Raw genomic sequence first — 20,171 nt, 5'->3', positions numbered from 1 at the left:
TTTAGTCATATGTATCTTTAGGAGTATAATGTTGTTAATTACAACACATTTCTAAGTTTTTAGGGTTTAATAGTGAATAAATACTGCATATTGCAGTGTTGAATCGATATTTGTGGATCGATTGAGCGCGCTGTTTCGGGGGAGGAGTCAACAAAGATGTTCTTTAACCTCGTTCGTTAATTTTCACGTTGCGAAGCTCTTTGGGAAACACTCGCAGAACTGGCTCGTTCTTTACACACGTCATTCGTTAGTTCGTTCGTTATTCGCTAAGATTGATCGTTTTTGGGAAACCCACCCCTGAACTGCTTGTATTTTTGCATTTTTAACATTAACCAAAAGCAGTGTGTAAGACTGGTGGAGGAGAGCATGCCAAGACGCATGGAAACTGTGATTAAAAATCAGGGTTATTCCACCAAATATTGATTTCTGAACTCTTAAAACTTCATAAATATGAACTTCTCATTTTCTGCACATAAATGCGCTAAATGATCATATTTTTATTTGGAATTTGGGAGAAATATTGTTTGTAGTTAATAGAATAAAACAACAATGTTCATTTTACTCAAACATAACCATATAAATAGCTAAATCAGAGAAACTGATTCAGAAACTTTTCCAGAGCTGTATCTTCAGTAAGAGGTACCAGGCCTTTTTTGTTTTGTTTTTTTCTTTCTACATAAAGTTGTAAAAGGGTAAAAGAAAGCACTGTTCCCCAGGAAAAGGAAATGTACTGTACTTTTAAACTAAACAATACAGGTCATTGACATTGTTTGTAAAATATGTCCTTTATTCTGACAGACTACGTGCTTAATTGTACTGGAATTATCTTTGCTTTAGTCTCGCTGAGGGACCTGGTGAGTGATATGTGAAAGGAGCTATGCAGCTACTTGTGCCAGGGGTTTAAAAATAGCTCATAGATTGAGCAGCAGCTGAGAGATTCAAGTATAACTTGCGCTGGCATGAGCAACTGTAGAAAAGAGGCCGATCTCTGTGGGGAACAACTTAACAGTTGGAATGACCTCCTGAAATAATGAATGCTAATACAAAATGTTCCCTAAATCCTTATCTTGCATTTTTCAATTTGATTGTTTTTGTGGGATTATTGTATTTGTGATATTGTATGATATTATGATATTGTATTTGTGTGGGATTATATGCCAAACAAAGCCATCTATTTTTTTTACCTTTTCCAAATCTCTCTGCATCATTTTGAATCAAACAGGCTTTTAACAATAATATACAGTGTATTAATGACCTCTGTTCTAATTTGTAAAGTAAACTAGGCCACAACACTGCTTTAACTTCAGTGAGAAGGGTCAGGGCTAAACTGCTTTACTGATGTGAATTTATACAAATGTATTGCTTCATATGACATTACAAAAAAGGAATTAAAACAGACTATTGTTACCATTTAGTTTAGTTGTTACAGTATTTAACATTATTTTGCAGTGTTTATAGACTACATCAATGACCTTATTTGAAATTGGCTGAGCTCTTATTCAGAGTGACTTTCATTTGGATTATGCTTCACAGGGAGTGTTAAGAGTCTTGTCCAAGGACTCTCATTGATATGCATTAAATGAAATGTCTAATTTTGTGAAACTTAAACTGTTATATGCCCAGATAAGTCAATGTAAACTGGTGATGCTGGAGCTTTAATAATCAGTTTTTAGAGACAAACTGTCAGTGAAGTCAGTTTTGTATTGTGCTGTGGCACCCAGTGGCTATAAAGATATTATGAGCAAATTCATTTAAATGTTTACCTTATGTTAGATATGTTGGTGGTGTGTGTATGTTTCCATGTTGGCACGAAGGCATGTGTTGGCACGAAGGATTGAGGTCAGTTTGGGGTTAAAGGATACTCTTACTTTATATGTTGTTTCATATAAAATTATCCCTACAGTCATTAAGCTTCTAGTCAATGGATGGCTGTTTCAGATCAAGTCCCAATCATAGCTCATCACATAATGTCAACACCATAAAACACCAATCAGTAATGTGTTTTTAAAGCAGTGCATACTGTTTTTATAAAGCTATAAATCCTAAATTCTTCAAAATAAAATAGTTTGCACAAAAAAACATAGTATGGTTGTAAAACTCTGCCCATTGACTTATTACCATAAATCTACAGCTCTGGAAAAAAAAAAGAAATCTTTTCCGTTTCTGAATCAGTTTCTCTGATTTTGCTATCTATAGGTAGATGATTAAGTAGATGTGAACATCGTTGTTTTATTCTATAAACTATAGACAACATTTCTCCCAAATTCCAAATAAAAATATTGTCATTTAGAGCATTTATTTGCAGAAAATGAGAAATGGCTGAAATAACAAAAAAGATGCAGAGCTTTCAGACCTCAAATAATGCAAAGAAAACAAGTCCATATTCATAAAGGTTTAAGAATTCAGAAATCAATATTTGGTGGAATAACCCTGGTTTTTAATCACAGTTTTCATGCATCTTAGCATGTTCTCCTCCACCAGTCTTACACACTGTTTTTGGATAACTTTATGCCACTCCTGGTGCAAAAATCCAAGCAGTTCATATTAATTAGTTATATTAATGCATATCATAGAGCTTTAAAAATTGCTTGGTTTTAAGATTGTGCATGTTGAAGCTTGGACATACTTTTATATTAATAATGCTGGAATTGGCCTGGAGCAGAAGACTGGCTGTGGCTGGTTCAGTCGTGTAGCTGTGTTGACATTAATATGACTCTGTACAGCTGCTGTTTCTGTGCTGCAGTGTGTAGAATGTGAGAGGCAAGTGAAACCCCTGAAATACTTCACACTAAAAATACTGTACACACTGATTTCATGCAGAGTTGAAAGTTGTGTATAGCAGAAATGTGCTACATAAATGAGCACAAAAAGAATAGAGAGATTGTTTTAAGAAGGAAAGGGAAAGACTGAGAATGAGACAAAAATCATTTACATTTATTTTATGTAAATAACCAGTGAAATAGAGTAAGCTAGAATACAAATGGGACTGACTTGTTTTATAAGGCAGTTGCTTTATAAGGCAGTAGTGGTTGCTTTTGTAATTGATGATTGATGATATCCTTAGAAATAGGGCTGCAGCGATTAGTTGATATAATCAACTATCATGTTGATGAATTTAATTTGTCAACCACAAATTTCATTGTTGACTAATCGTTAATTTGTAACAGTGTTGCATTACACAAAGTGCTGTGGACAGAAATGCAATGGGAGATAAATGGGGGTAAATGTCTCACTCACACAGTTGACACTCAACTTAGTCTGTCTCCAAAAAAGCCCAAACACCACAGATTACATATTTACTCACTAAATATCAGTACTTTCTATGTTTAAACAACATCTACACATTTGCCTTTTAAATCTCATGTTTAGCTTTTTCTATCATTTTAGAGTTGGAGGTTATGACAGAAATAATCGCTACATAATCAACAAATAATCGTCAGATTAGTGAACCACCAAAATAATCCTTAGTTGCAGCCCTACTGGGAAAGGAGTGTTGTGGTGTAGTTTATCACTTTAACGACAGCATATTGCCATATTGCCCACCACTGTAATCACTGTAGAAGCCTACGGTGGTCATCTGCTGTAATCTGTAAATCACCAGCTGCTATATTTTGAAACTGCTGTATTAGGTAGCTTATAAAGTTTGTTTTATTCTTAGCTGCAGCTATAAAACTCTGCACTGGTATTGTATGGGATGGATCCAAAGAAAGTGAGCCAGGAAATAGATATTCCTGTCCGACCTTATCAAAATGACCCGCTCTGACAGAACTGAAATGAGTCCCACTGACCTACATGCTGCTGTCTGAGGAGACTGCATGAAGGTTGTTCTGATGTGGAACAGTTCACCTGCCAGCTTTGGAAAAAGTCTCAGGAAAGTCTGGATTTTTGTGTGTCTGTGTGGTTGTATTCACTCCCGTGCAGATTACTGTGCACTGATCTCCATCCAGTTACCATGAGTTCCTGGCCCACAGTTTAAAAAAGCTCTGTTGCTGTGGGCAGAGATCCTGTAATGAGAGTCTGGAGGAGAGAGTAGGTTTATTAGTGGTGCTGAGAGAAAGTGTGTGTGTGTGTGTGTGTGTTTGGTGGGGGAGGGCATGCGACTTTCATTCTATTTTGGGCCCACCTTACTCCCGGGGATCTACTGCCACACGTGCGCTTCAGTCAGCAGAAAACTCTGTGTTCGACTTTGTTTAATCATTTATTGCATCTCCAATTGGGATGCAATTTTTATATTGGTCTGGATGTGAATTTTGGTTAGGTATAATTATATAATTCAGCTTCTCTGTATTACAGCATGGAGGTATACACCTACAAAGCACAAGTTTAGGAGCATCTAAACATTCACACAGTTATCTGTTCAGCTACTCGTGTGACAGAGTAGTAAAGCATACAGTTATGCAGATATAGGCCAAATACTGGCCAGCAACTTTATCTTATGTTCACACCAACCATCAGATTACGCCATCCAACAAAATTATTGTTGGGACCAGACGAGCTGGTTTGCGTTTCTATATTTGTTATATATATGATTTTCAGTCTCTATAATTTTCTCAGAATTATATAATAAAGAACACACATCTAGTGAGTGCTAGTTGTGCAGATTGAAACAACTTGTGTATGTAAGAGAGGTCAGACTGGACAGACTGGTTGTAGTGTACAGAAAGGCAACAGGAAAACATCTTAGAATTAACAACACATGAAGTGACCATACCATTTTACAGTTCTGTCAGCCAAGAACAGAAAGCTGAGGCCGCAGTGGGCAAAATATCAGCAAACCTAAACCAATGGAAGACTGTTAAATCATAGTTTGATTAATCTAAATCTTTGCTGAGACACACAAATTGTAGGTTTAGATCCATCAGCATGAATCCAGGATGGTGGAGGTAGTTTAATGCATTAGTGTTAGGGCTCAATTTAACGGGTATTTTTTTTAGCATGATGGTGCATTAAGTCATGTCACAAAGCAAAAGGTGTTACAGACTGGATTTATTAATATGACAGTGGGATCAGTGTCCTTTACTGGCTTTTATAACCAAAGCTCACAGTGTAAAAGGGCTCCTAAAAATCTGCAGGAATTGTGTAATTCAATTTTGGGAACAGAATTTTAAAGGGATGTGTTCAGCCTTGAAGAAAGGAGGATGTTTTGAAAGGAAAGGAAGGCCCTACTGAGTAATAACATAATAATGATAATACGTTCTCAGTGAGTGTAGTGTCTGGTATGATAATGATGGATGGATGGATGGATGGATGGGTAGATAGAGTGCATAAATGAAAGTGTTTCAGTGTTTTTGTGACCACAACCAGTGTTTTTTAGGCACCTATTTTTTTTAACTATAAAAAGTGTGTCAGAGCAGACTGCTTTTTGTAACTTTTGTAATATCACCCAACCCATATTGTTAGCATAGTATCTTAAAAACTGTCTTAAAAGTCAGACTTTGGAAAAATGGTCTTCCATATATAGTGTTTAACTATTTCTGTTGTGTATAACCATATGCAAAACCACAAGTGAAATCAAAAGATCTTCTTAACTTCCATGAAAAATGAAAATTAGTTTTTCTTCGTAAATAGATTTGTAAAAGGTTTCCAGTTTTTAAATGCAACCAATTGGGATACTGCAAAGATGGCAAAAACGTCCATTTAGTGAAATCTGATTATAGTTCTGTGGCAGAAATGTAAGATCTTCATATGTTTCTCTTGCAGAATATTGAGCTAAAGGTGGAGGTAGAGAGTCTGAAGCAGGAGCTACAGGAGAGACAGCAGCAACTGGACAAGGCCCTGTAAGTCTTTGGCTCATTCTTTAACCACACATACAGGAGAAGAGCAAAAATAGTTTGTTGCATGCCATATATTAGCCACTGTGGTTTTCAGTTTGGTCAAAGTCCTAATCCATTGTCACTTCACTTTTGGTAATTAACTCACTGTGGTACATTTCATGCAAGGAACTTGGTGTAGAATAAACAACTGATCAGCCTTAAACGATGGAAGAATTCTGAATTTAAATTGGACGGAGAAAGCAGACACTGCACTGAAGCAGTATGGAAACACTGTCTGAGACAGTTAAAGTCTGTATATGGCCAAATTCCTATTTTTCACAGTCTATCGAGCAGCCCGCTCTCAGCTCTTAAGAATCTTGGCCTCTCTCTCTCTCTATCTCTATCTCTCTTAGCGTGCTTAGCTGCTTCCCAAAGGCACGTTAGCTGTGACCCTGTTGACCCAACACATAGAAAAGCCCAGTGAACACTGCCAGACCTTTATCAGACACTGGACGTGCTACAGAGAAGTGGAATGCCCTGTAGCATGTAAAACACGTACACAGTCCAACAGTCAAACTACCCCCACCTACCCCTCCCCAGCCCTGCCATACCGGTCAAGATCATGTACAATAAAATACAAATAAAAATAAAACAAATCAAATAAAATAAAATTATTACATTAAAATGAACACAAATTAACAATATATTGTGATTTTATGTGTTTTTAGCTACAATGCAATATTTATCTAAACAATCCTAAATCAGGTCAACTGCTTGTAGAACTAAACATATTCATAAAGCTGCAGGAGTTTGCATAGAAATCAGCACCCAAACAAGTATCAATAACTTTATTGACCAACACCAATTTCTGATTATTGAATACTATATTTATTGTTGTAAAGAGGTCAAACAAATGTATTGGTAAGATACATAGATCCAAAATCCAAAATATCAGTCTCCCATAAAATATGTTTTACTGTTCTGGATGCTTTGAAACAAAGTTAATATTTAACATTATGTTTACATTATTTAAATATTTCATTTATGCAAAAAAACACACTACTTCTACTATTACTACTACTACTACTACTACTACTACTAATAATAATAATAATAATAATAATAATAATAATTTTTATTTACGCACATGCAATAATTTAATGAGACTCACTTCCAGAACAAGTTTCAGAAACCCAATTTTTTTTATTGTGTTTTTAAAAGAATATTTTGTCATTGGACCTTACATAATTTATTCCCTAGTTTTACTCCAGAGACAGAACACTTATGATCTAAATCTGTTCAGAAAATCAAACATCCATACACACCTGCAAAACACCTAGCTGTTCATCATTCTCTTTGGAAAGCTGACCTGTAATGGCTTAAACCACTGTGAACACAGAGCGGCTGTTCACAAGCTGTCAGAATCAGGCACCCTAAAGCCCTGTTTTCTCTGAGTTGAAGCTGGAAATGACTTAAACATGTTCAAATGGATCTATTGGACTTAACATGATTCCCTCTCAATGACTCCATGTCCTCATGTAATCCCGCAGTAATCACAGGTTTGTAAAAGTGCTTGTTGCTATGTTACGTTTCCATCATACTCTGCATGAGGCACTACTGATGCTTCTGCTGGCGGGGAGCGGCGACCAGAAAACTCCCAGTAACAATCAGAATTCCCCCTCTGGTTCCCCACTATTAGAACTAAGTGCTAAAGCCGAGCTCAATTTCTGATCTCATCTTCTCGCCTGCGGTCAAGCTAAATCACACACCCACAGCCCATGATTACTCATAATGATGTAGTGGCTGAGCTGAGACAATAGGTCCAACAGGCGTTGCGTCTCTGTGTCCTAATGGATGTTCTGGGAAATAGTCCCAGAGGTGCTGTTCTCCTCAATGGTTCAGAATGCTGACAGAAGGGCCAGTGCTGCGGGAGTTGTTTGGGAGCGGTCAGCAGCGGGTCTGGAGAAACAGTTAGGCGCACTGCCAAAGGCCCATTTTCAGCCTGAAAACAAAGTGTTGAGTGAGAAGCAGACACACGTACACACACTCGGAGACTCCGAGAGGGAACCATCGATAACCTCCTGCAGGAGACAAGAGCAAAGAGTCCTATCATACAACTGCAGCTCTGATTTAAATAAAACAAAGTTCATCCAAAAATGAAAATGAATTGTCTACCCAATAATTTTAGTTGTGGAATATTCTGTGCTTTCCTCACTTTTAACATCATCCCAGTAACCATTGTCTCCTTTTTAGGACAACAGCAGAAAGCCTGACCAATCAGAATGAAGCAGAGGTGCAGAGGCGCTGTGAAGAGAGGCAGCAAGAAGTCTGCCACATACAGGAGATTCTGGAAACCAAGATCCAGCTACTGCAGGAGGTACCAATACAAACAAAGCACACAAGACAGCACACTGTACATACATACATCTAGTTAAAGTCTTAATTATATGTCTCCCTAACATTATGAACAAACTATTCAATGATGTAGAATCATAATGAGCTGAAAGAATCTCATGCGACTGGTGGTGTGGTTTTGGTCTGGTCCTCAGGAGGCTAAGTTAGCTCGATGTGAAGCTGAGAAAATGGCCGCCCTTGCTAACTCAGAGTCACTGCGCTACATGGCACTGGAAAGGATGATGATGGAGGATAAGGATGCTGAGAAGATTGGAGAAAGATTCCACAGAGAAGCACAGCAGGAAATACTGGAAGACAAGGACAGGTAAGGATTTGTAACTAAAAGTCATAGAAAAGATTTTTAGCACTTACTGGCCGTTCTATCAGAAACATTCATCTTTCAGCTACTTGTAGATAAGTTGCATTAGTCATCCTCTAGCCCTTCGTCAGTGGTCAGTTTTTGACCACAGAACTGCTATTGGCACAATATTTGTGGGGGTGGAAAACTAATGTGTGAAACCTCCACCAACACAACCATGCCAGAGACACTTGAAACAGCAAAACATCACCACGCCCTCTGCTGAGAGCGGTCTACCACAGTAACACCTACTAAGCTGCGGTTCTGTGGTCAGAAACTGAACACTGATAAAGAGGATTGTGAGTAGGTGACAGTTAGAGCTTAGATCAAGCACATTCTGCCATCTTTGTAAGCCCGAGTCTGATTTAAACCCAACATTATTTAAACATGTAGAACGTTAAAACTGAGAATTTTCGGGTTGTTTAGATTAGCGAAATCTATTCAAAATGATGGTAATTAACATTGCAACACTGAAGAAGCATAGACCAATTATGTAAGAAAATGTTTTATTAAGAACCGATCTCCCTGTCTACTCTAATATAAATAACAATGTTGAAGAATATAAAACACTTTCTGAACAATTTGTTTTTTGTCATTCTAAACAACAAAAATATATATATTTTAAGCATATAGTAGTACATACAGCGCTGCAAGTCAAGTGCGTAATGCAGACAAGCGGAGGAGCTGAGAGTTCTACTGGAGGAGCTAAGCTCTACTGACAGTGGGTGAAGATCTGGGTTACAATCAGTAATTACTCTCCTATATGGTGCACCTATAGATCATAAAGATAGATACTTTATTGAAGATAGATAGATAGATAGATAGATAGATAGATAGATAGATAGATAGATAGATAGATAGATAGATAGATAGATAGATAGATAGATAGATAGATAGATAGATAGATAGATAGATAGATAGATAGATAGATAGATAGTGAGCTGTAAGTGAAAGTGTGAGGAAAGTGCTTCTGATAAAATGGAAATGAAGATGTCTCTGCTCTATTTCTCTCAGGCTGATAGAGGAGCTGAGTGCATCTCTGCGCAGTAGAGAGGAGGAGGTGTTATCTCTGAATGAAGAGAGATGCTCCCTCACTAAAAGAATGGCTCAACTGGAGGAACAACTGCAGGTCATGAGCAAGTCTCTCCAACAGAAAGGAAGGGATGCAAAGGTATATATACTGCTTTATTGGTAAATTACAATATGATCAGTTTTTTTTTTTAATAACCATTTACAAAAGGTAAAGATTGATTAAAGCATTATGTATTTATTTAAATGAGAAGCTAATAGACAGCTCTGGAAAAAAAAATAGAGACCACTTCAGTTTCTGAAAATTCTCAGATTTTCCTATTTATAGGTATATGTTAAAGTAAAATAAACATTGTTGTTAAATTCTATAAACTACGGACATTTCTATCAAATTCCAAATAGAAATATTGCCATTTAAAGCATTTATTTGCAGAAAATAAGAAATGGCTGAAATTACAAAAAAAAGATGAGCTTTTAGACCTCAAATCTTGCAAATAATACAAGTTCATATTCATAAAGTTTTGAAATAACCCTGGTTTTTAATCAGTTTTCATGCATCTTGGCATGTTCTCCTCCGCCAGTCTTACACACTGCTTTTGGATAATGTTATGTCACTCCTGGTAAAATAAAATAAAAAACTCATAATAAAAAAAACTATTTTATTATTGTTTCTTATTTTTTTCCAGAGCTGTATATGCAGTAAATACAATCAACACACCCACTCACATATAAGCTTACATTATTTGCTAGCTATATATTGTACAAAACTGTTAAATCAAACTGACCAGTTAAAATAGGCTGTCTCCTACAAAGCTGCCACACTCAGTTTGTTCTGAGACATTTGTGGTCTGCTTATATGTATCACCAGCACTAGCCCACTTGTTGCTTCATAAATCACTTCTCATGTGCAGGGATGACAGTGTGTCCCCGTGATGAATCCTCTAATAACGTGAGCCAGTATGTGAGACCTGACTGTACTGTATCTCAGGCAGCCTGATTACAGTCCAACATCAAACCAGATCGTTCCTGCTCTGCCTCAGGCTCCTGTATTGAGCCAAATGGCATCAGAGGTTCAGATATCTGACTGTATTTATAAACAGACACACACGCCATTATATGTAGGTCAGTGGGCCCCAGTGGGCACATGCAAACCTTCCACAGTATTTTTCCACACGTGAGTTATATATAGTCTGTCTGTATATTAGTAATGGATTATGGGTTGTTTTGTTTACCACTCTGATTAGAATAATTGAAGTGGATAAATATGTAGTTGTTGAAAACAGTATAAACAGTGATTATGTATGACTGTACAGTGCAGATTAGAATGCATATTATATTTCAGTACAAAATTAGTGCTGAAGTTTCTTCCCCTGTATTTTAAACAGTAAGCAGAGCTTTCTAAATCTGTTTGTAGAATCTACAGGAAGACCTGGTTCTTGGGAAAACTCGCAAGCAACTTGAAATGAAGGTAAGACCATTTATTTGTTTATTTGCTGCTGCACCAGTGCTTTGTTTTTTTTTTTTTTTTTTTTTTTTTTTTTTTTTTTTACTGTTACGATTTAAGTGTACATTTAAAATAATGTGTAGCACTTTACCTAAAACTGCATTATAAAGATCTTTGCTGTGTAAAAGGGAGAACAGTGTCTCTATCATTTCCACCCTGGGCTCAACACTCTGCTAACTGCACTATGTGACTCTGGTAGAATGGGCAGGACAGTGTTCAAAAGAACTGCATAAACCAAATCATTTGGTGGAACAAACTACCTTCCACTACCAGATCAGGAGAATCTCTCGCTATCTTTAAGAAACTCCTGAAGACAGAGCTCTTCAAAGAGCACTTACTCTCCTAACACCTCTAACACACTAACTACTTCTAACCTCATTTCCTTCTTCCCCTCCTTCACTCCTCTATCCTATTATTCCCCTTTGACCTCCTTTTATCCCTATCCAAAGATGTTTTACCTTTAAACTTATTTTACATTGTACTTGACTATTGTAAGTCGCTTTGGACAAAAGCGTCTGCCAAATGTAATGTAATGTAATGTAAATAATGTAATGTAATTTTTGCATTAAATACTGTAATATTACTTTACTGTCTTAATCCACATGCTTCTTTCAGTTTCTGTGATAGGTCTTTATCTCTAAGCTTGTTCAAAAACGAGTAAAAATTGTATTCTTAAAGCTGATGTCCATAAGTTTTTGGATTTAGGGGATTTAGGGCCCTCTCTGGTGAGAATGGGTACTTGCACTGAGCATGCGGAAGATCATTTTAAACTGGGCGGGTGTGATGCGGTATTCTTTCAGAGCGGGTGAATCCGATTCCAGATTATGTTCAGTCAGAGAAAGAGAGAGCTCAGTCAGACTCAGCATCACTTTTAAATTATTTCAGGTCACGGATATCTCTCCCCACTGTTCAAATGCCAGTCCAATATAAATCCTGGTTTTAGCACGGACTCTATTGTGTTTGTTTTTGGCCTTGGAGCTTGTTCCAGTCCTTCGTTTCTTTGGTTTTACTACGGGTAAATGAGCTACTGAGCTCTGAGTTTTCCTCTTCTGAAGTCTCCATTGCTCCACCAGCCGTTTGCATTCCGTAAAACTGAGCCAGATCATCTTTCAGATGCTGTACGTGTGACATAGGTACGTAAAGACATTAGTTTAGGAACAAAATAATAATACGGACTACCACTTTAAGGTTGAATTGTAGTTGGAGCCCTGAAACAAGGAATAACAATTCTTCTTTAATGCTTCTTTAAGGTTCAGCAATAAGGATTAGGGGCCTTGCTAAAAGTTTCCAACAGCTTTTACACTGATATCATTAAGATTAAAATCATTGTTTACAGTATATCCATGGCTTGTGAACAAAAAAAGTCAATATCAAATTGAAAAATGTTAAGGGCAGACTTCCAAACCAATAGACATAATAAAAAGGTTACTTATTTTAGTTAACTGGATTTAATATTAATATAGGGTTTATAATATAGACAGAAAACAGCATTATTGTTATTATTACTAACATTTTTTCAACACTTGGCACATAATTCAGGTCTGAAAGTTAAGGGAGAGTGTTTGGCTGCGTCCAGAAACTTTTGCTACTCCTCCTCTCCTACTCCTCCTTTCCTACTCCTCATCTCCTACCCCGGAAGAAGGTGGAGGAATCGAGGAGAGGAGAGGAGGAGGAGGAATGGAGGGAAGGAGCTGTAATTGGGGAAATGGGACAGCTGATCCCTTTTAGATAGGATGTTGACTACCGTTGAACTGAGCCAATCACAACGCTCACTTTCAGCACGTTTCGGAACATTACTATCACACACAGCTAAAAATTCAGATATTCCAATAAAATCCTGTTTACTCCCAGCCACATTTTTGGCCGCCAGTGACTCTGGCAGCCCTGTCTGACCTCAGCCTTATGAGGGTTTCAGTTTCCTCATCAGTCCCTAAGTTAAAATAAATAAGTAAATAAATGAATTAATTAAAATTATATATATATATATATATATATATATATATATATATATATATATATATATATATATATATATATATATATTATAAATAATATATGTTTTTATATGTATAACATGATACACATAGGGTCATAAATATAGTTTTACTGAGCATACAGTTTATCTAAACTATAAATTATATTACTGCTTTACTGGCTGTTTAATTAGATAAGGAACCTAGTTAATTAATATGTTTATGACGTATATTTGGGCGTTGCCTTCCCCATTTTCGCGTGCTCTGTGGGCGTGGATGCAGTGATGTCATTGGAAAATCCTTAAAAGTCTTCCGGAGTAGGATACACTGATGTAACCTCCGTTGGAAGCCTACTACAGGTGGATTTTAAGCGGCTTCTTTCGTCTCCTACGGTATTCGGACAGGCGGCAAGATGGCGTCACGAAATCAGTTTCCGGGTCACGGAGGAGAGGAGGAGGATCGGTAGGAAAAAGGAGACACTTTTGGGGTTTCTGGACGCAGCCTTTGTATTTGTCAGGGTCAGCAGTGAGAGAGAGACACCTAGTGGTTGTTTTACAAACAAACTCATTTGCATACACAGTGTGACTTTTTAAAGTACTTTTTATCTTTAAGACAATGGTGACAATCTGTGAAGGATCGCTCTTTTTCTGTTCTTTTTCACGTGTTTATGTGCAACACCTGCACATATGTTCTGGTGACTTGTGTGGTGTGCTATGTGGGGTGAGGTTCAATCAGCTAATGTAAGATTGTGCACAAAATGTTCTTCTGAAGTGGTTGTGCAAAATGACAGCCTATATTTTTAAAATCCCAGAAAATGTCCTATATAAATAAAATCACTTTCTCTTCTGAGGAGTTCAAAGTGAAAGAGTTAGCTGTACAGTATAAGTTTCAGGTGTTTAGGTTACCTATGAGCAACTTTTCCACTCTTTTGTAAAATATATTTAATTTCTTTTCAAACATTTTGCTCTTAACTCCTTCTCAGTTTGGGCACATAAGGAGAAATAAAGCTCAGCCCAAACCGCCAATGAATTTCTGTCTTGTAAGGCCGTAAACAGTGACCTCATGCTAGTAAAAGCCACTGCTACATTTGCCTGATTAGGATAAATAGGTTTTTGATTAGGGGCCATTTATGGCTGAGCTCTGTTATGACGTCCCGTCTCTTTTGTCTAATACCCGGAGGCTCTTTGGGTGACAAATTCACGTCAGGACACTAAACAAACCTCCCGAACGTCCAAACAGTCCTTGAAAACAAATGAAATCTTGCCTTCTTTTATCAATGGTCAACATGTTTTATATGACCATGTGTGCTTGGTGTGTCTGAAATGGATGTGCGTGCTGTCGGCAGTGGTGTGAATGGTGCTGGTGATAATGAAGTCATTTGTGTGCTGAAGGAAGCATGAACTTGAATCAGTCTTCTTGTGGAGAGAGATGTAAATGCTGGTTTGGGCTTAAATGAAAGACTACTATGACTATTTATAACCAGGCTCCAGCAGTTTCAACCAGAGTGAGGATTTCAATAAATCAGCACCTATCATTATAGTGATGATGATATTGATGATGATGATGGTTATGCTTACTACTGTCCAGTGTTGTTTCTTGCTATGAGTAATTTAAGCAGTGAAGTAGAATGAGTTATTTTCTTTTCTGTCAGTCATAATATTGATGAGACAATTGCTGCATTTATAGCTATGATTATATTGGAAGGGTTCTATTACAAAACACACTTACAAAAACCATCAGTGCTGTATTATTATCAATGCCTTTAATAGAGTAATAATGCATTTTAAATTATATAATGGTTGGTGTATCACACTGCCTAACAATGGTACCTAAATGGCCTACATTAACTGTGTAACATGATTCAAATGGAAGCCTCTCTGGACTAAAGCATCAGACAAATACTTATAATTATTAAGGCTGGGCGACACTGTAAAAAAATCCATACTCTTTCAGATTCTTATTTCCAATTTAGATTTTTAGTTTCTAAATAGCAATTTCAGTCATTGTTGTCATTTGTTTTTTTTTTTGACAAATGGTAGGCAGCCCTCCTTTAAGCTTACGTGCAGCTTTTCTATTACACATGGTGCAAAAATAACCATTTCAGTTAAGGAAAAGAGTATTAGATAAATATCATTCCCTCTGGCAGCTACGATCTCAATTATCCTATTTTTAAAAGTTGCCTAAAAACAGTCATTTGATTGATGAAATTAATTTGTATTAATAACTTCCCTGCCTAGATGTAAATGTTTGTTGAAATGTTGAAATTCTTATTTGTATATATTTCATTTTATTTGTTAATAGCATTTTTTGGCCAGGCTGGGTATAATATAATATAATATAATATAATATAATATAATATAATATAATATAATATAATATAATATAATATAATATAATATAATATTAAAAAACTTTGTATTAGCTTCAAGGGCCTCTCGTGTAGGTTTAGTTCAAAAAGCATTTTTCAGCTGACAGATTTCCCCCCATTGAAAACATTGGTTTTCTGAGGACGTGGTCAGGTTTTGGTTTAGGAAAATACGGATGTTCTTGTGTAATTAATAATCCGATCTGTGTGACAGAGGGCACTTTCACTTCCCTTTGTGAGGGAGAGTCAGTGGGGAACCCCTCTGCTCTGGAATCAGCGCTGTACCCGCGTGTTCTCGGCCATCAGTGCGGATTGGCTGGATCCAGATCAGCGGTAGCGGTGTCAGGGTGGGTCGTACCAAAGCCCCGCAGGAGAGGGGGCTACAGATGACGGGTGTACGTGTTGTTTGTACCCGTGTAATTTTGTGCATTGTGTGTGGATGAAACTAAGACGTTGTACTGTTCTAAAATATATTAACTATCACAGTTCTTGTGGGCGAGTGGTTGTTTTATAGGGGTCGCGATGTGATCTCTGTCCCCCCTGTGTTGTGTAATGGTTCAGTCCACCTCTCTCTCCCTCTGTGTGTTCTCGCCGGTGTTCTGTCAAGTTGTGCTACCCTGTCAAACCGCGCTACTCAAATGTATTTAACTGTAAGTGTAAGTGTAACTGTAAGTGTTTTAACTGTAAAAATACAAATGATTAGAACATGCTGCATGCAGTAGAAGTGAGGTCAGTGTGACATTTAGCAGATTATTTTCTGACTGTATTGAGCTGAAAATTAAAAAATAAGTTTTGGGTATAAAACTTCATTTTTTTTCCATTCAGTATAGTGAAGATCAAATGTTTTTTTTTTTTCATTTAAATTTCAATTATTTAGCTCCTTTCAGCCTTTCACAAATAAAATTTTAAGAAAAATTAAAAGTTTTATCTTCTCTTGATTTTCAGATTTGTTACACGTGCAAATTCAAAAATGGAAAAATTAGAAAAATAACGATTTTTTTTTTTTTTTTTTACTGAAATTTCATTTGTAAGGGGCAGAGATTAACAAAATAAAGCTGAAATTCTAATTTCTTGTACACTGCACTACATAAAATGAGTTTTTACATGCAATTTTCTAATTTTGCATTTAGTCTCAAATGGTCAGAAAATGTTACACTGATCAAGTGTCGGTATGATATTTAAATAGCCTAAATATATATAAATAGCTTAAATATATATTATATATATTATACTTTTTTACACGGTTGTAACGCTCAAGCAAACGATGATTGTGAGTCCAGATTGTAACCCAGATCCACAAAGTAAAAATCCATTCCAGGGTTTTGTACCAACTGCTTGGGCGGCTCTGTGTATAGCTCAGCTGCAGCAGAGTTGGTCCAAACCCTGCAATGGATTTTTACTTTCTGGTCCTGGGTTACTCACCTCCAGAAAGAACACCTTCGACTGTAAAAAAAAAAAAAAAAATAGAGTTTTGCGCATTCGCAGAGCCGCTAAGTAGCACAAATCGATGGGTAGCACAACTCGACAGAACACCGGCAGCTCTGCCACATCGGCGGGCCCGTTATCCTCCTCCTCCTCCTCCTCCTCACAGAGCGGCTCCGCTCAACACACGCTCCCTCCAGAAAAGAGACTAACGATCTGAAACGAAGACAGCGGGTTAAAGACGGACTCCGGGAGCGATTACAGGCGGGTTTAACTGATGACAGCTCGCGTTTGATTGTGATCGCTGCGCTGTGGATCCACCGTATCGAGTCTGCGGGTCGTACTGGTCGTACTGGTCTCTGAACATGAAGTTGTCGCGAGAGGACGATACGTACGGGTTTGTGTGGGGATGTAATGAACTGGATCATTGACTGAGGTCCACATCAGTCCAGGATCAGGTGGATCTGAGAAGAACACTGAGATACACCACTAGTGGTTGATTCTACTGGCTCTACTGGCTCTACCATGAATCCACATCTACAAGCATCTGCTGATCTTTAGCTTTTCCATTACATAAGCTGCTTCTATTATATAAGCCTGAGTAAGATTTTCTTGACATCAACACATCTGTCATCTGATCTTTCACATCTGGCATGGAGAAATAATACATCAAACAGACTCATCACAGCCCTAAATAATCTTAGAGCAACACCATCCTACACCTGCTGTAAAATGCTGGACTCAAAGACCAAGGACCTGTGCCGGATCTGTGCCCGAGAGTTGTATGGCAACCAGAGGAGATGGATCTTCCACCCAGCAGCCAAGTTGAGTCTCCAGGTTCTGCTGTCACACGTTCTGGGTCGGGAGCTGGCCCGGGATGGGCGTGGAGAGTTTGCATGCAGCAAGTGCGCCTTCATGCTGGACCGCATGTACCGCTTTGACACTGTGATTGCCCGGGTAGAGGCTCTCTCCATTGAGCGCATGCAGAAGCTTCTGTTAGAGAAAGACCGGCTCCGGCAGTGCATCGGTGGACTGTACCGCAAGAACAACGCTGAAGACTTCGGTGCCGGAGTCACCAGTGAACCCACAGAAGCTTCAGTCGTGGACATTTCTGGCTTGTCAGATTCTAAATACAACTCACTAATAGAGGAGGACCTGGCATATTCTGTGTACGAGTCCTGGGCTGAGCAGGCTGATTCACCTGCTCACCCTCTGGGTCACCACCAGAATCCCATTTCCACTCTCAATCTCCATCACCAGTGCCATGCTGGGTCAGAAGCTGGCTCTACGCAGCGTTCCAGGAAGTGCCGAGGATGCGCTGCTCTGCGGGTGGCTGATTCTGACTATGAAGCCGTCTGCAAGGTACCCAGGAAAGTGGGCCGAAGCACCTCTTGTGGACCCTCCACCCGATATTCTGCCAGCGTTCTGGGTAGCACAGATGAAGTTTGCCCTGGGCCAGCCCCAGTGCCTCCAGAGTCTGACCCTCAGTCCACAAGCCTGACAGATATCGTTGAAAGCACACAAGCCTGCGAGACAGAGCACAGCAGCCTGAGTACAGCATCGTCTGCAGAGTCGCTGGACACTGCCGTTGACGTGAGTGTGCCCTGCCCAGCAATCCATGTGGATCTCATGCAGGCAGATGTGGAAGAGGAGAAGGTCATGATCCAGAAGCCTGAAACTGAGCAGAACCCCAAACCTGGGGGACTGGAGCTTGCTCTCAGCTTGATCAAGAGTTTTCAGTGTCGTCCAGTCCAGGTCCCCAGAGGCAGCCGTCTACCCGTGCCTATCAAACCAGTCGCCACTCTCCCAGAGGGGCTTTTGTCTTTCCTTCAAGTTCCTCAGGCAGGAACAGACTGTTCTTTTTCACAGCAATCTGCTGACCTGACTTCACCCAGCATCCCACAGGAACTGCATCTGGACCTGGTGGACATGGAGGAGCTTTGGGTGGATGATTATGTGCAGTGTAAGCCTCTGGGCCATCAGAAGGTAGAGAAGAAGATCTGGAGACAAGACACAGTGTCTTGTTTCAGTGTCTTGTTGGGATACCTATGATTCGGTTTGGTCAGGAATTAAAAATAGGCTCAGCATACGGTCAGTGTAGATAAGTTTTATTTGCTTGTGAACCTGTGGACAAGCCTAGACATTGACTGTATTTTCCCTTTGATGGAAAATCTTTATTTAATGCTGTGTAGTCCAGTACTAGGCCTAATCCATGCCCTGTAGAATGGACATGTATCTCTTAATAGGATCCTACATGATGCACCGATTCTCTTAGCAACACTTTTACAGTCATGGCAACTGTTGTTGAAGGCAACAGAACCTCATGCTAAAAGGCAATCCTCAGAGGAAACTCCTCTTCCTACTAGATCAAACAGCCTTATACAAAGCCTGTAAATACACAAGACATTTATAGATGCAGTACAGAAAGCCCAAGGCAGAGAGCAGGAACAATACGGCTAACATGATTCAAACTGAAAATAAAAACAAGGAAATGAAGGACATGTCGCCCTGGAAAAAGGGACTTCCTCAGGAAGATGTGGACAGTGATCCATAGTCCATATCAGTTTACTTTCTTAACATGTGTGTCCTTACACTAGTCATGTGTATTGTTTCAGCCTGTTATATATAGTATAAAGCAAAATCTCATCCAAGAAATTTGGGTTTATGTTATGCTTTTCAGAAACTCATCGGGGAACAGCAGGCTCAGCTGGTGCAGTATGAAAACGCAGCAGGTCAGTGTGTGAACGAGCTACAGAAAGCCCAGCTTCAGGTCCAGTCCCTCCAGACCAAGATCAAAGAGAGCGAAGTCAGCAACAAGGTAAAATCTGCTTTGTATTTCTTTAGTTTATACATTTTGTTTACTGCTTATAGCCAGTGCAGTTCTGTAATGTTTGCTTTCTTGTTGCCTTGGAAATACAGTTTCTAAGAACAGGAAGTATGATGTCAGGATGTTTTAGAGTTTTTGTATGTGTGTGTTTCTGTAGAAGCTGCAGCAGAGACTTGCAGAGATGGAGTGTGAACTGCGCTCTGTTCGGGAGGCAGCACATGGTCAGGAGAGGACGATCCAGACCCTGAGTGACAGTCTAAACACCAAGGACATTGAGGTGTGTTCCAAATCGTGCCCCCGGAAGTGTGCTGCTGAGGAATGAGAGGACCATTTGAGCAAAGCTATCCATTCACTTCCATTCATTTCGGGGTGTCTTTGAACAAGTAATAAATGTATTTCCAAGCCGTTTTCGATTATGACACGGCCCGTGTTCTTTTTTACAGAGAACGTATTTTCTGTCATTTTATCCATAAAATTAATAATCTGTTCATAGCTTTAGAAAATAACGTTTTTATACAACTATGCTAACGATGACGTAAAAAAAAC

General features: G+C 38.6%; 1 protein-coding gene across 6 annotated transcripts in view; it reads left to right on the top strand.

Annotated features, from left to right (window-relative positions):
- Window positions 1-20,171, top strand: part of pde4dip (phosphodiesterase 4D interacting protein) — a 116,036-nt gene that overhangs the window by 52,465 nt on the left and 43,400 nt on the right. For 3 of the 6 annotated variants that reach the window (XM_022686502.2, XM_022686489.2, XM_022686496.2), the window contains exons 1-3: window positions 16,919-18,784; window positions 19,479-19,616; window positions 19,783-19,902. In XM_022686502.2, coding sequence (XP_022542223.2) covers window positions 17,531-18,784; window positions 19,479-19,616; window positions 19,783-19,902 — 1,512 coding nt within the window. In that variant the 5' untranslated portion in view covers window positions 16,919-17,530. Of the gene's footprint in view, window positions 1-5,700; window positions 5,778-8,006; window positions 8,131-8,302; window positions 8,473-9,519; window positions 9,677-10,948; window positions 11,003-16,917; window positions 18,785-19,478; window positions 19,617-19,782; window positions 19,903-20,171 lie in introns of those variants that run through there. The other 3 variants (XM_022686515.2, XM_022686507.2, XM_022686486.2) reach the window with 2 other exon arrangements.

This window comes from Astyanax mexicanus, chromosome 1 (genome assembly GCF_023375975.1).
Source record: "Astyanax mexicanus isolate ESR-SI-001 chromosome 1, AstMex3_surface, whole genome shotgun sequence".
In the NCBI taxonomy this organism is placed as follows: Eukaryota; Metazoa; Chordata; class Actinopteri; order Characiformes; family Acestrorhamphidae; genus Astyanax; species Astyanax mexicanus.
Note: the sequence above shows the minus strand (reverse complement) of the source record. Positions and strands in the feature narration are given on the sequence as shown.